The sequence below is a fragment of the Pogoniulus pusillus genome, chromosome 32 (genome assembly GCF_015220805.1).
Source record: "Pogoniulus pusillus isolate bPogPus1 chromosome 32, bPogPus1.pri, whole genome shotgun sequence".
Lineage (NCBI taxonomy): Eukaryota > Metazoa > Chordata > Aves > Piciformes > Lybiidae > Pogoniulus > Pogoniulus pusillus.
In genome coordinates, this window is record NC_087295.1 from 7,017,900 (window position 1) to 7,034,444 (window position 16,545).

Consider the following 16,545-nt stretch of genomic DNA (forward strand, 5'->3'; position numbering starts at 1 on the left):
TTAGCACCTATGGAACTGTGAGAGTCTCTTACTGAACTTGAAATAGTAGACAAATAGGGTGGGCTGCATTAATTACAGCTGTACAAAATGGTTCAAACAACTTTCTCAGTTTATTTCCTGTAATGCTGACAGATAAATAATTCTACAAGCACACATGCTATGTTGTAGCTTTTAACACCTACGTTAGACAGAAATTTCCTTTATACTCTGGTAGAATATGGTACAGGAAAAAAAAATGGTTACTAGAGCAGCATTAGACTTTCCAAATTTGGGAGTTTCAAACTGCAAATTCAGGAGTATTACATCTGTGTATTTAATAGCATGTAAAGAGGAAACTCCATTCACAAGTTACTAAGTAGACAGCTTGCCAAGTTCTCTCCAGCTACATCTGCAAAAGTAATTTATGCCAGGGAAAACTTCTTCTTTCTTATTTGATTATTAAACAATAGACTGTTTTTCTTATCTGTCATAACAGCTTCTGTACTAGCAGTGGAATTATTTCACTCCACTCTGCACAAAGTTTCTGTGCTTACTGGGGAGTTGTTTTTTCCATATTATCATCCAGTGTTTCCAGTTAGGCTGTGAAGAAATTTTCCTTTGAGGCTGCCTATAATAGAATCATACCTGACTTATCTACCACTGCAAAAATCTTGCTGACCAGCAGCAGAAAGACTTTCTTCAAAACTTAGAATCTGTAATTGGCTGTGGTGGTTGGTTGGGTGTTTGTGTTGTTTCTGCTTCCATGTCTTGTGTTTCAAGCTTGTGAATCAGCTTTCACCTTGGCAGCATTCCTGAAAATAGCTCTCATGACAACTGGGACTGACATGCAGCTGTGGGAGGAAATGAAAGGTTGGTCATTACTACAAACTTCATCCATTCTTCAACTATAGCTGGCACCTGAACAATAGGTTTGCCTCTGCTTCCTTGTACAACCTCATAGGTGTGACACTTACTGCAGTACAACTGCATGTGTTGTACATGTTTACATAAGGAAATCAAATGCTGGATCTTTGAGCTGAGGGGTGCAGAGAAGCTTTGATAGAAACAGTTGGAGGATTTGGTAAAAAATGTCACAAGGGTGTTTTTAATGAATACCTAAATGATACTGAAATACATTGGTTCTTTCTGAGTTTTATATTGCAGCTCCTATGTTTTGTGTAAGGCAGTTGGAGAGTGTATCTTCTCTTCAACACCATCTACACTAGAGTTTTTTTCCACTCTTAACAATAGAATTAACTGGTTCCAGGAACAGTGTCTGGTATATCCTGTGACTTAAAGACAGGGCAGGCTAATTTAAACAGGCTCAAAATCCAGCCCACACTGATCTTACTGTCATCAAGTAAACAATAGTTGCGTACTAGCTTATGCCAAATGACTTGGTGCTCAATTGTTTCTCTGGCTTATGTTCCTATTTCTGAGCAGCTTGCTAGTTAAGGAATTTGTTTCAGAAAACAAGCCAGAGACAGTGTGGTAGACATGCCATTTATGCTTCACTTCAGAAAGGAAGCACTGGTTGGTGTAAGGTGGATGTGCAAAATGTCTTTGCCTGCAATTTTAAGAGTCCTGAGCCTGTCATGGGCTACAGTCTTAAGAAAAGCATGCTTACAAAAATAAAAAGCAACTTTACAAAAGGTAAAACTCTTCATTCAGAAGTGTTGCCCTGCTCACATCGTTTCTGCTACAAAGAAACACCTCACTACTACTCTTTAACATTTTTGAAAGAGACACTCAAAGAGACTAACCTCCTGTCACTATTTCCACTTTCTAGTAGAGTGAGGTTTCCTGGTTGCTGAGTTTATGGCATTGTGAACACACCTGCTCTTTCCATTAAAGGAATATCTAGGGTTCATTCCAAGTGTTCTGAAATAAAATGAAACTACATACCGCTTCACAGCTCTTGCTATAAAGTCATCACTAGCATTTAGAGTTGGATCCTGAGGATGTAAATGAAGGTGGCACTGGACTTCTCTGGAAGTTACAACATCAATTGCCACTAAGAAAGAACAGAAGTACTTTAAAGTAAACATTTCACAAGCACTGAAAGCCATTCTTTCATTCTGATGTTTCAAGAGAGCTAAGTTGGCACTTGACAGGAAGGGGCTTGCAGCCACTCTTTTTCAAGAATTGTTATTTTCTTAATCAGAAACAGGGAAGCTACAATTAACTGTAGATCAAGACATAATAGAACTTACTTGCATTTACTTTCTGTTCTATGCTGAACACAGATTGCATTTTAGTAAGCATTTTATGCACAACAGCAACTTAATGTTTTTTATGGGTTCCACACCACTGAGAGTAGCCCTTAGAATCTATTTGTATCCCAGAAGTATAGTGCAGGAGCCCAGATAAAGCCAAGTCTCTTGTCAGCCAAATAAAGAGAGACAGTATCAATTATTCCACACATACCACAGGCTAAATTCTCTTTCATAGGATGAAGGAAAAAGACAGAAAAGCTGGTGCTCTTGTGTGGTACCACTTCAAAGTAAAGCAGTTCTGAGTCATCTAGAAATAAAATTAACATTTAGTGATATGCAGTCATTGAACCTAGACTCTGTTTGGCTGAAGCACATGCCAGAACTTAAAAAAAACCTGATACAGTACAATTTAATTATTCATTACTTTGCCAACTTGCTTTATGCTTCTAGAGGTGTCAAGCCTAGGAGACCTCTAAAAAAGTATTACCTAAGAGAGAGTAATACTGGAGTTAATGAATTTTGTTACCTAAAATATTCCACAACTACTGAAAAGCTTTGGCAAGGGAGCAGTAATATTAACACTCATCTCAGAAGCTAGGTCTTGCTAGTGCTCTGCCATTCCTTGCAACCACACAATTTACCTTCATTGATATGCCTCTCTGAGACACAGCTGCTAATAAGGCTGTTATGTGCCACCTGATGTCGAAGAATCTCTATTATGCCAGGTACACACTTCGGGTGACTAAATGGGATTTTAGCAACCAAGGCTCCTGCTAAATCTGCTTTTCCTGAGCCCTTGTTTATGAAGTAACAGTGCTTTGGGCAATCTGGAAGAGACTGAACAACAAAAACAAGGACAAAACGAGAAAAGTGAAGCTTGATATAATGAGGCAACTGCACAGTCTGACAGCAAACATAATTTTGGAAGACACACTTCGACCATGTCCATCACATCTCTCTGCATTTCAGGTGTAATCCATCAAGTAAGCTAAATGAGATCCACTCTCCCTCCAAAATGCATCTAAAGTAGGAGAATATACCCAGAGCCAAGTGATCAGGCAAGTGCCATCAATTCTCCCCATCATTCTTAAGAGTCCTACAGGCCATAGAAAACCAACCAGAGCATCTCAGAAGCACAGTAAGTGCTGCTTGACAGTTACACGAATAGAGCAGCAGTTTTGCCTGAATTCTCTTTGGGACATCATATGTTGTTCCTCCCTCCATCACTAGTGCTTTCTTTGGAGGTACACACTTGGCTAGAATATCTCCTCATGATTCATTTGAAGAGGAGGAAAGAGGACACAGTAATAAAAATTTGCCACCTTTTCATGTTCACAGTGATTCTGTGACACATTTAGACCAGTAATTGTGTTCTCTGCTTCAGGATGCCAAATGGGAACTGTCACCTTAAGAAGACAGCAGGGCAGCTCATTAACAGAGTCTACATTAAAGAAACCTGAGGAGAAGGACAAAAGAGTTTTTTTCTCCCATGCTTATGGAGTTAGAGGGTTTCTTCTACCTTTCTTTCAAGGTTAGAATTCAATTTAATAATTTATTTCTAGACATACAATCTAAACTGAGAAGCAAAAGACTCTCCCAGCAAGTACTAGTGTTTTAGGGAGCTGCTGGAGGGTTACAAAGGCTTTTTTGTATATCTAATGGAAATGCAAAAATTATCCCATTTTGTGGGTTTTATAGAGAAGAGCTTTGCTAAACCTTATTTTAGCATGGTGTAAACTTACTACTACCTTCTGAACCATCACCACCAACTCAGAGTCCAAGAACTGTGTAGGCAATGGGCTCTGCTAACACCTGCTAGTTCAAAAGAAGTACTCTTTTCTTTTGTTGTCATGAACTGCAAAATTAATGTCTCCTAGCAAAAAAAAAAAAAAAAAAAAAAAAAAACCAACCCACAAAATAAATATTTGAATCTTGTCTTGTAGTTGCCCTGTTCATAAGTCTGGGAGAAAGTGTCTTAGCCACCATTTTTTGTTCTGAAACTTTTACTCTACATCTAATATAGCCTTATTTTTAGTTTGTTTTTAGTAAACCAATTATTAAAAGGGAAGCCATCTACAATTAAACAATCATGGCTGTGGATAGTAACTGACATCACTGTTCTAACATTTTGCACTTTCCCTCTTGCCAGTGCCCTGAATCAATATTCCCAGTGTTGTCTAATCAAGTGTTGTCTAATCAAGAAATCCTCTTTGTTCAAACAGTGTGATATGCAGTGTGACATCCAGTGTGATAAAGGCCTTCAAAAACTTAGGTAAGTACCATATTGGAATTTGTTCCTCACAGCAGCTAATACATTTCCTTATTTTTAAGGCATTAATGATAAAGCTCTGAGCAGTTTTTAGAAGTGTAAATATTTGGGTTACACATAGACAAATTAGGGTGACTTCAGCAGCTTCTGACCCAGTGTTTCATTAATTCACTTACTTGAAAGGATCTGATATTGTTTTGTAAATAAGTTGAACTCTTTCCTAAAGAGCATTTAGATACTGTTGGGATTTTTTGAAGTCAGCTAATGGGGAAATATAATTCAGTATATAACTTGCACAAGGGCAGAATGTGTGCCAAAAACACACTGTACTTACCACAAAGAAACAGGACTGATGTGTAGACAAGCCTTCACTGCATTTTTCTTCAAGGGTGGACTGAACTATCAGCTCATAGAGAGGAGCTGCTTTCAAGCCAGTAATCTGGATTCCTGAAACCAGGTGATTTTTTTTTTAATTAGTATTTAGGTACATGAAAGCTACTATTAAAACCAAAACCAGTGTTCTGGAAAGACAAAAACATTAATCTCCTTTCTTACTCACTCTTTTTGGCTAGTGGAACCTGTAGGTAGTGTGTTGAACAGCCTTGCCTGTCATTGTCATATCTTAGAATTTCTCTGTTTTGGCCTGGTTGCAAAAATGTAACACTTGGACTGATAGAACAGAAGGGTGTTCTGCCTCAGAAAGCATTTTTTTATCTCTTATAATGTTAACACAGAGAAATAAACACCAAACAAGCTATGCATAGTCACAAAATTACTTAGTCTTAAAAACAATTATAACATGCCTGTGAGCCTCTGTATCTCTTCAATATTGGATGAGGACATAGGAATAGGCTGGTGAAACTTCATCACAAAAAAAGCTGACAAATCCATGCTGAGTTCATCAGTCAGTGGCAAAAAAGCAGGTATGCTGGGGAAAAAAAAATGAATGAAAGCTTGTTACAGAAATTGGCTTAGGAAGGACTCAGTGCACTGTCAGGACCTTAGTGGTTTACTATGTTCCATAATTTTTCTGTCTTGAGAAAAGCTTTGCATTATAACTGCTACTATAGCTTTTAATGTTTTCAAACAAGGTTACTGTGAAGACTGGCAGAAAGGAAAAGCTAGCCACCAGAACCTGGGAAACAATGCACAAGGGTGTTTGCTATAGATTATTCACTAAGGATTTATTTTGGATAATGACTTCAGACTTTCCTTCTAGCTTAGCACTGAAGTAGAGAGAGAAGATATCAGTATTCATGGTGGGACTTTGTACAGTTAAGGCATAACATCCTTTGATACATGTTTTATTTATTCTGAAACTATGCAAGAGTTGTTTGTTGAATAACAGGAAATTAAGCTGTTCTATTCCACTGGCTCCTTCTGTCTTCAGATCTATGAATGAATCCATAGTTCAAAGCAATATACACAGTTAAATATGAACATGTTAGCTTTAAAGACCATTTTGGAAAACTATAAATGCCACAAGTTATAGAGGGTGTAACTATGGAGCATAACACCATAAACCAGCATCCATAAGCCAGAGCTGCCTGGTTTAGCAGAGGTGAAAGCCAAGTTGTGCTGAGGTTATTGCCACTGACTCATACATCCATTTCTGTACTGAGAAGTGTCCAGAGCCTCACCTATCCTCTCCAGTTTGAGAATCTACAAGCAGTGGAGAAAGAGAAAGCCTATGGAGTGTATCTGTGCCTTCAACAGTTACAACTGCTTTTGTTCCACATACTTGGGAACCTGGGGGTGAAAAAGAGCTGTGTTATTTTCCTCCTGATAGTGTAGATTAATCCTATGCATATAAATACAGGTAAGGTCTTTGAAAGGTCAAATCCAATTGACAGTTCTAATGGCTTGGCCAGCAAGCAGAAACCTGCACAAACCATGCTCAGAATACCAAAGTTGCCCAATGTTGATAGCTGCTTTAGGGGCAAACCATGAGACAAGTCAAGCAAGCACCAATCATTTTCACGTTGGCCAGGTAGTTGTTTGGATTGATAGTGTTTTTACTTCAGTTTGCCAAGAAATGGGAAAGTAGTTTTCCAATGTACATTTTAAGTGTGATGAAGTGCATCACATAACTCATTCTGCTAAACTGGAGTTTTACATCTTATTTCTGAGTTTCACTAAGGAAGTTTGCTTCATGAAATGGGTAGTGCTAAAAAAGCCATCACATTAGTTATCTCTGCTTTTCTAGCTTTACCAGGATTTAGTTCTGCTTCCAAGACTTGATAAGGAGAAATGTAAAATTCAATGACCATTGGAGTTCCTGTGGAATTAAAAAAGAAAAGAGTTACTGCACATGTCAACAGAGGACACAAAGGGGGAAAAACAAAAGCAGTGCAGATGGGCAGAAGGGGATTCTTCATACAACTCTAATTACAGTATATGTTCAAATCACAGCATTTTCTATCAGACATCTTTGAAAGGGTTAGATTAGGTTCCTCTCTCTTGCACAACAACCTGTTGTTCAGCCTTAAACTGGTTGAACTGCTCAGTTTTGGTCACTAACAAACATGAGGGAAAGCTGTAATACTTGCATAAGGGACACATAAGGGTTGTGGTAGCAGACATTAGAAGTTCTTTTATGAACCTTAACATGGCTATAGTTAGAGCTCACTTCTGACAGTGTAGATAAGCCATATCAGCTGACTTTATTTGCCCTTTAGGCAACATAAGTATTATCACAGCTGCTACCACTATCATCTCATGGTTACTCCCAAAATGTGGTTTCCCACATAACCTCAAAGTATTGCCACCTTTGCTTTTGGGTGCTGCAAAGTCAGTGTTACAGCAGCAGAAAAAACACCTGGCCTCTTTGTATTTTCTCGTGTATCTCTGTAACATTTCTGAGAATACAGACACATCAAGTCCCTACAGCATGTTTTATTTTATAGTGGAGGATCTTTTCTGTTAACAAAGGTCAATTCAGTAGGGTTTCTTTTTCTGGTTAAAATTCTTTGAATCTATGAAGGAAAGGGAAAAAAAAAATCACCTCCTGTTCTTGGCACCAGGTGTCCTACTTTTCCATGAAGTACTTCAGTAATTCTGTTTACATCCTGCATTCTGGTTCAAAACACATCTTGATTAGTGTTTCCTGAGTTGCAGTGCTAGCTAAGCTAATGTAGAGGGTAATTTGCACCCTTAATCAAAAGGAGATGATACTTTCTTGGAAGTGTGCCCCCATTTGCTATGGCAGCTTCTGAAACACCGTAATTCCATTCACACATTACTCCTAGGGTTTGGGCTTCCAGTTTCAACTCCATATCTGAGCTGTTGCAATTTGATATGCTATTTACCAGAAATGAAGGGGGACAAAATTATTGGGAGTGGCAGGTTGAGCAATGAGTGAGAAAATAACCTGTATGAACTAAGCCAAACAGAACCAATCTCTAGCCTCGTATGCTATCACACAGCTGAATACATACAGTCATACAATAACACAGCTGTGTATTGAAACTTTGCACTTCATTAACTTACATATTCTATAATTCATAAATAGTATTTCCTGAGATACCTATAATCAACAAAGATCTAGTATATTTATTCAATTAGTATACCTCTTAAGGGAACGCTGTAAAATAAGCCAAGTGTGCTTAAAGTTACAGAGGGCCAATGCTTGGTCAGAGTACTTAATAGGCAAAATATCAGAAAAGATTCTTCAAAAGGAAAGCACTGCCTTCAAGTCTGAGTTTCTGAAAAGAATGAAGATCATTGTGCAATTACCAGAGGGTTTAGGACAACCTGTAATCCTTATATTTGAAAGAAGAAATGAGAAATGAGGAAAGAAAGCAAACATCCACTACTCCTGACCTGAGCACACGAGACATCCAAACAGCAAGACCCCAAAAGGTATGTTTCACTTCTGCCACAAGGGCATCTAAACATGAGTGCTGGCATTCAGATGAACTGTTAGCTTCTGGTATATAGTTACATCCATGTTCTCTCAAGCTCTGCAACCAACAAGTCTCTTAGATAAAGCACAGGAGTTCAGCAGATTGTTGTTTGGTGTGCCCAGGATTGGCAAGCTGGAGAAAAGCTTCAAGCTTTCCAATGGAAGAAAACTCCTTAGCTTTCTACATCCTGCTCTATAATTTGATGATTTAACTTACTCATCACTGAAATGTAGGGTGTGGAGGTGGAGGGAGAGGGAGAAAGACTTCAAGTTACCTGTCTAGAAGAGACATTGAATAAATATCTTTTTCAAGGGCCCGCAAAGCAAGGTATCCCTTAGCCTTCATTTCTCTGGGAGGAAGACAAGACAAAGTAATTTTTTTGTCAGTAAAAAAAAAAACAGGCCATAGATTTTTAAAGTTTTTCAAGTAACGTTAGTTGCAACCTGTTTCCTGGAGTTTGATATAGACTTGACAAGTCTTCTAGAATCTTTCCAAAGGCATCATAGTTCTTCATCCTACTGAAAGGAAATAATTGTTACCACACTACTGAATGAGGTAGATAATAGGTCTTTTATGCAACTTGCTAGCAAAAGCACAGTTTCAGAGTGACTGAGCACCCTCTCCCCATCAGATCTGGCAAGCAGCAGCACTGCTTTTAAGTTTTCTTAGAAAATACCAGGAAATGTGAATCCTTGGCTTTGTTGCAACAAATAAGCTAATTATAGCTGACACCGGTTAAATATGTGCTACTGAAAGCAATAGGTGTGTGTAATACACAAATCTGACAGCTCATCAGCTGCAAAGCATTTTTCCCAGTGTTCCAATAAACTGATCATGTAGTAACACTGCCCTGTAACAGTGCTCTTGCATATAGCTCTTTTCATCAAAATGTCAAGAATTGTATTAATAGTGTACTCCACAACAGCCTGTGACAGAGATGGATCTTAAATACATCTGATAGATAAGTCAATCAAAAAAACCAAAAACCCAACCAAGCAAAACAGGAGACAAGTGGTTTGCAGAAATTTGTGAAGGAAAGGCTCAGACTCCTCAAACCCCAGATTTCCTGCAGATTCTGATTATCTGTGATAGCCTGGAGCTCTGCTCAGACTAACCCACCAGGTATTTACTCACCTGCTTAAGTGGATTTTAACAAGCCTTACTAAAATCTGTAGTGTTGCAGTCACACAGAGAGCTGTGCTCAAGGAGACAGACCTTCCCTTTATGTGCAGATGTGGCTGCAATGTGGATCACCAGGGAGAAGTCTACTAAGCCTGCCTGGACTTCCCCCCTGGGACAAAATCTTTCTAAACAGAAACGTAAACAAGTCAGCTCTTCTAACTGGACTAGTGGGGAAGCAGGGAAAAGGGATGGAAGCAGATACTGCACATAGAGGTACAGATAAAGCACCAGCTTATGCATTAGCTGGTTCATTCTTCATGATTTTATAGTTAGTTTGAGACTGACAGAAAACACAACACATATAACAGTCTGTCTTGTGACCAAATAAAATAGTACACCAAGAGGTGTAAAAGGGATACTTGTACTTTGTGCCAAATTCTAACAAAAAGAGGAATGCAGACAAGTAGTACCCACAGTGCCAATGGCAATGAAATGGCATCACTCAGAGCCAAACTGCTGGCATTTGACATCACTGGGAGTCAAAAACCTAGGAAAATGCAAGTTAAAACACTTAAGACATAGCTGTCTACAACCATGAAGTTAATATAACTTCATTTCTGAAAGAAAAGAGGGCTGGGAAAACTGATGATGTGTTATAGGTGTAGAGAGAAGAGAGCTGAAATATTCAATGTTAATGATTATTCTTTCTTTACCTTCTCCTTCAACTGTTCTGCTAAGGTATTTAAATAAGAATCCATTTATTTAAATATGTATTCATTGTTAGTAAAACCTGGAACCTTGATCATGTTGGCTGGAGAACTTCTAAACTTCTAAAGTGGTGGCCTGACCCAGAACAGCAACTATTCAGACAGAGGAAGATGTGGTAGTGAAAAAAATATAGATGTATGTATAGTGCCCTACTGCTAGATGAGAAAATGAAAATAACAGCTCTTCCTATGCATGTGTACAGAAAAACAGGCCATATGATAGCACCTTGCTTTCATGACTGTGACAGAAGCCTGAAGGATGTGTAATTGAAATATTTGCATAAGGATAATACATAGACTTTCAGTGTTTGATAGAAGGAAAAGGGGGAAAGGAATATCTGGTTTGGATCTGTAAATGTGGCAGTTCTGAACTATCATTGTTAATCAATTTCCAAAATTATGGGTCCAAGTAGTTCTGTAATTCTTGCAATCAGCAATGCCAGTGTTGAAGGATTGTGTCCAGCTGACAGGTAGAGCAAATGTATTGGGAATTACTCTTTCTCCTCACTCTGTTGAAGCAGATGCAGTTTAGCTGGTTTCAGTGTAATGACTTGAGAAATAAGTAGCACCTGGAGCATCTTTTCAAAATCATATTTGCTGCGGTTTTAGCCTTGAATTTGCTAACTGGAAGTGGGTAATAATTGTTACACCAACCTCCAATATGGAGAACTGGAACCAACCTCCCATATAAAATTCAAAAAAGGTGTTAGTGGTTTTGTCATTTTCTGGCTTCATGTTATTGCTTCCTGATTCTTGTTTTTTCTGTTTTTTTCTCTTTGGTTTCAGTGCAAGAACCAAATAAACAGCTCTAGCCTTGAGTTCTCCACAACTTTCAGGGAAACACAAAGCTTAGGAATTCCTTTCCATTCAAAAATAGGCTCTCAGTGCGATCCTTTACCTTAGGTGCTGCACCAAGTCGTCACAAACCTAGAGGAATAAGAGAGAGGAGTTTTGTGTTGCCATCCTTCGTGAAACATCTCTTAAAAGCATTTCATTGCTAGCACTAAGATTGTTCCCCATTACTTTCAGTTAGGTGATGAGTTTAAAGCAAACACCTAACCAACAAAACCCAAACTAATATTACAATAGTTAAAACATGGAAATAACAGCATGATTAGAATTACAAAGGGTCCGTGGAGGATGATACAATTAACAGATAGTTTGTTGATAAAGTCTTTCCAGAAAGAAAAAACAACCAACCAAAAATGCTTTATTGCCTGCTCTTCTTTTATTAGCAGTTACTGTTCTAAAAGCTCTCTAGATGTGCATTTCCATCCTAATAATATTGTCCAGCATTCACTCATCAACAGCCCTATGCTAAACAGAACAACTTGAAATTCCTGTGCTAAGTGCAACTGAAAAAAAAAAATAGAGAGAGACTAAATTAACTCCAAATTAATGTAACCATTTGGATGCTTACTGATTAAAACCAGAGTTTACGCTCCCTTCTCCCTTCCCCTCAACAGCTTGTTGCTAAATCTTTGATTTGTAGAGTTGTCTGTAAGAGTAAACAACTTCAAAATATGGTTTGTGAACTGCAGAGGGATATTTTGCCAACATTTTAATGAGAAATTTTGCAGGAAAAACATCATCATTAGTACGAATGCACCTAAAGAAGCCAGAAGGGAAAAACAATCTCTGGCAACAGCTCCAAGACATCCCCTGGGATATTGCACTACACCTTGCTAGGTAAATATTTTAAGACTCTGTTGTTTACTGTATATAGATATCATCAAAGCAGGAGAATACCACTATTTAAGCAGGCCACTACAAAATTCTTGGAATATAGCCAGACCAGATGAGTTTTACCTTAACTTAGTATTTCACTTACAGCACTTCATATCTGTAACTGAGTTCTAAGTTTAAGTGAGAGATTAAGGTGCCTGAAGAGGAAGCTGATGTCATGAACAGGCTGGCAGGTGTGACAGGACCAAAAGGAAGCCAAAGACTTTCTGACACGGTGGTTAGAGGCCAGGTGGGAGACTACAGGGAGGTGAAAGAGAAAATTGACTTTACCACAGGAGCCTCTCCAAGGTGAGCCAACTTGACATCCACCACCTTTCCATCCTTCTCCAGATGAATTTCTATATAAAACATGTTTGATGACATATAGCAGGTAGTCCCACTGGGGCTAATGTAAGCATTAAGCCTGAGGAGAGAGGAAAGAGCTGAATTTAAATAAATAAATAAAGCCTTGTATATCTAAAACTTCTGTCACGTGAAGAAAGGAAATGAGTGTAGTTTACGTAGTCATGGGAAGAGGCTCCAGGGCTACTATTCAAAAATAACTCTTCCTTGGCTCAGCTTCTGAAAAATTATCCCATCAGGCAAGATATTTGTGCTCTACTCTTTGCATCCTCAAGTTGGATGGCTGAAAACTGTCTACCTCAGCTTGTAGCTTTGGGATCTAGGCATGCATGCCCTCAACAACTTCTTTCACAAAGGGCTAATCAAAATAAGCAGTTATGCTCATTCCAAGAAATAGAGACTCCATTAGAGCACTGAGGTAAAAAAAATATTGCTGACAAGCCATCCAGATGGTATTCTCCACTGAACTGGGGACTATGCTTGCTCATTTGCATTAATTCATAAACAAACTCACCCATTTTGTTTGGATAAAGATTCCAATCTGTTCATCACAGAAAACAAAGATTTAGCTAAAAAGAAAAAAAGAAAGTGGAATTGTTATTTAATCAGGCTGCAATGATCAAGAAGTAGATCCAGTACTATCCTGCTTTAAGGAGTATGATTTAGGTAATGAGAAAATAGTATCTTTTGCATGACCTCTTATTAATGACATCTATTACCCTATGATTAACAAGTGCTGTGCTGGAGAAATTTAGACAACAGCTATAGCCTGAAGCCTTAGTTCAAAAATAAGGCACAAGTCTCTCATGTCATTTCCACTTCTCTGTTTATGCACCCAACCCCTTTGGGCAAACACCACCAGTAGAGAAAGATGGGTAGTTTCCACAGAATCTTAAAAAATAGAGTTTGAGTTTTCTGACAGCTTGTTACCATTTAATGTCCTCTGTATCTTCTCCAAGCAAGAGCGCAATGGACCATCTGGAGCGTTACTGACAGGCTGTTGAAGTGGCTTATCCTAGCATGTTTGTGAAAACAAGAGACAGGCTTCTTAAATTACTAGCCAAAGAGGAATATCCATGCATACAAGACACACACCACCAGTGGCCAGGACAAAAGAACTCTACTTATACCTTTTTGTCACACATAGAGGTGACCTATGACTGTACCTATCTCCAAAGTTGCAGCACAGAATGGGTTTGTGAAGAACCTGTTGTGCAGTAATTATATTTCAGAGGCCTTTGGGGCAGGGAGCAGCTTCCCATTCCCTTTTCTTCTTAGCAGAACACAAACTCTGACAGGTAATTTCACTGTGATACTAGAAATCAACTAAGAAAGTATTTCTGTTTTAGAAGGAGTCTTCTTGAGTGAAGGAGAGATCAGTAAGCACCACAGATATACTTGGCTAGACTCGGAATGCAAGTTCCAGCTGAGATGTTAAGTAGCAAGCAAACTCTTCCAGGCCTCTCTTCTAGCTCTTGTCTGAGAACTTCTCATACTTCACACTTCAATTCACAAAGAACAATCACTGCTCTAAAGTTTTCACTATGTTCAAACTCAGGCCATTGTTTTCAGAGTAAGGCTTTAGTTAAGCATTAATAAAAAGAGGCATGGAAACAAGTGGGACTTTTATATAAGTTCACAGCAGTTGTGCTAAGCTGCTTTTCACAAAGATGATCCTTAAATCTAATTAGCTGCAGAAATGGCGGGAAGCATGGAGCAACTTAAGGTATCACAGCAGGAGAGAGTTTAGATAGCAGGTTTGGGGCCAGTTTCTGAAAAACAGTCTTTTCTCCCATTCCTAAGGGTAAGAAATTGACATTACATACCATCAATGTGCTAACAACAACAGAAAAGAGCCTAAAGTATTAGACAGTCAGCACTAATTCATGAAGAGTTAAAATGATGCAAAAACCAGCCTCAACAGTGTTAAAATAATTCAGGGAGCTTTTTTCTTAACTCACTGTTGGAAGAAAAAGCAGGAGCCAGGCACCAGTTTTCAAAGGGCTTTTCTTTTATGGGTTTGTTTGTGGTTTGGTTTTTTTTTTTTAAGGCAAGCAGGTTTTGAGCTACCTCAGCAACCTGCTCTTATACCACGTAGCCTTCTCACACCTAATCTGTGATTCTTACCATGCAAAAATGCACAAGTTTCATAGTTTCAGTCCATGGTTTATGTTGGTACTTTAAACGCAACTGTTCCATTAAATCATTTGTAGAAACAGCAGTTGCAGCACCTGAAAAACATGTCAGAATATAAAGCCATCTACTTACACTGGCAACTAGGAAAACTGAAGGGGAGAAAAATGTAAAACCTCGCTAACTCTTAAGTGTTATGTTTCAAAAGATGAGGCAAGAAAAAAAAAAGCATTTAATTGAATTTTGCATAGAAGCATCTAAGCTTTGTAAGACTTCTGACAGAAAAGTTGCAGGGAGAAATTGTGTATAGGCAAGTATTTTCAATATTAAATACAGAGATGAAGTCCTATCTCCAGTTTGTTAAACAGTTAGGCTTTCTTTACCTATATACAGTCTCACATATATATGCTTAATAAATACCAAGACCTTGTCACGAGTTCCAAGCATCCAGATTTCTGCACCCATCTAGAGTTTATTACAACTAATTTTCATTAGTGGTATAAAATTAGAGATAATTTACTTTGAGGGCTGTGAAACATTGACATAGGTTGCCCAGAGAGAAGCCCCATCCTCAGAAACATTCTAGATCAAGCTGGATGGGGCTCTGAGCGACCTGGTCTAGTTGAGTATGTCCCTGCTCACTGCAGAGGGTTGGACTAGGTGACTTCTAAAGGCCCCTTCCAAAACAACCTACTCCATGATTCTGCAGAGAGAGATAATCTCAATGCAGAGAAAATCAACACAGCTGAGTTAAATAAGTTAACAAAGGATGTGAAAGGTGATGAGGTGAATTCATTCTGTAACTCCACACTTGTGGTAGATCACAATTCCCTAAAATTATTAGTTTATGCTATTAAATATCAATTTATGTTTTAAACTGGCATTGCAAGAGTCTGTAGGTATAGTCTTTACCCGTGACTCGATGCATTCATTTACAAACATGTTTTCAGCATTTCTAGACAGACATTTTAGCTTAGATTTGCTTGAACAGTATTGAAATGTTTTCTTGTGGGCTAGAACACATATTATGGCTCATCTACAGTAAGCAGGTTGCCTCAGTCCAGATTGTGTGAAGGGATGTGTGCATGTATGATGTACCACAGCTGGGTAGCATTTCATGTTTCTGTGGTAATTGTCATAAATGTTTGCAGAGCTTATTGGACTCTGTGATCTTGGTACTGACTACAGTGGTTTGATCATGTCCTGAGGAAATAGAGATGTAAATTATTTGCTGACTCTCTTGAAAAGATCACTTCCAAAATAATGGGGGGAAATATGTCACTCTTCACTTTGTCTGTACAATAGCTGCTCTGCAAATACAGGACTTGAGGTTTAAGTAGTCACAGTCCAGCATGCAGCCAAGTCTAAAACTCAGTTCATTTTTTAAACACAAAATAACCATTTCTATTGTGCTCAAATATATGTATTTCAGTAGATAAATCTACATATTTTTCCAGGATAAGGATAGTGACAGATTTTCATAGCAGGGCAAATATTCCAAGACAAGCAGTAGCCTTCATACCTACATAGAAGTGTAGCAGTGGCTAAGATCATACACAAGAAACAGTAGCTTAAGCTTTGTCAGACTACTCCTCAGATCAAGGTGTTGTTCTAGTATTCGGAACTATCCTATCAAATTACCACTCTCAAGAGAAGAGTTAAGAGTGTTGAATAATTAAAAACATTCTAATTATAGCATCTCAGGCATGTTAGATACACAAATGTTTAACTGGGTCAGTTTATGGAAAATAAAGCAACTGGCTAAGCCTTATCATCAGTATAAAAGATAATAGGAATTGCCACCTGGATCCTGCATGCCCACCTGTTCTGGATTACCCTGCATGTTCAGCAAAAGCTGATGCTGCAAGAAAATTTCATGTGCAGTTATAAAACATGTTGTGCCCAGAGAAAAATCTCCCTCTCGAATAACTGGAGGTGATCTTATTGTCTTTTAAAGGGTTAAAAATGGCATGCTTCTACCTTTCAAGAAATTCATTATTATTACTATTATGTTTCTTTTTGTCATGGTTTTCTGCACCTTGCTAAATTCCTGACTCCATAACGTG

At 38.4% G+C, this 16,545-nt stretch overlaps 1 protein-coding gene across 1 annotated transcript; it reads right to left on the reverse strand.

Moving 5' to 3' along the window:
• Positions 1-86: 86 nt before the first annotated feature.
• LOC135189359 (mediator of RNA polymerase II transcription subunit 1-like) lies at positions 87-15,421 on the reverse strand. Its single transcript, XM_064169616.1, has 17 exons — positions 15,392-15,421; positions 14,474-14,659; positions 13,277-13,361; positions 12,861-12,915; positions 12,275-12,407; positions 11,157-11,185; positions 8,813-8,884; positions 8,644-8,718; positions 7,469-7,539; positions 6,677-6,742; positions 6,105-6,213; positions 5,268-5,392; positions 4,799-4,911; positions 2,837-3,032; positions 2,407-2,502; positions 1,885-1,993; positions 87-830 (listed from the first exon to the last, which is right to left on the reverse strand). The coding sequence occupies exons 1-17, from the start codon at positions 15,419-15,421 to the stop codon at positions 755-757; spliced, it is 1,626 nt and encodes a 541-aa protein (XP_064025686.1). The 3' UTR covers positions 87-754.
• Positions 15,422-16,545: the final 1,124 nt, after the last annotated feature.

What these genes read in the sequence shown, in the direction of transcription:
- LOC135189359 (XM_064169616.1), bottom strand. Translation starts at nt 15,421, where the DNA reads ATGTTTGTAAATGAATGCATCGAGTCACGG. An exon ending in TCAATGTCTCTTCTAGACAG is followed by an intron (nt 7,540 to 8,643) that starts GTAACTTGAAGT and finishes GTTTTGAACCAG; the next exon opens with AATGCAGGATGTAAACAGAA. An exon ending in AGAGATACAGAGGCTCACAG is followed by an intron (nt 4,912 to 5,267) that starts GCATGTTATAAT and finishes ACCTGGTTTCAG; the next exon opens with GAATCCAGATTACTGGCTTG.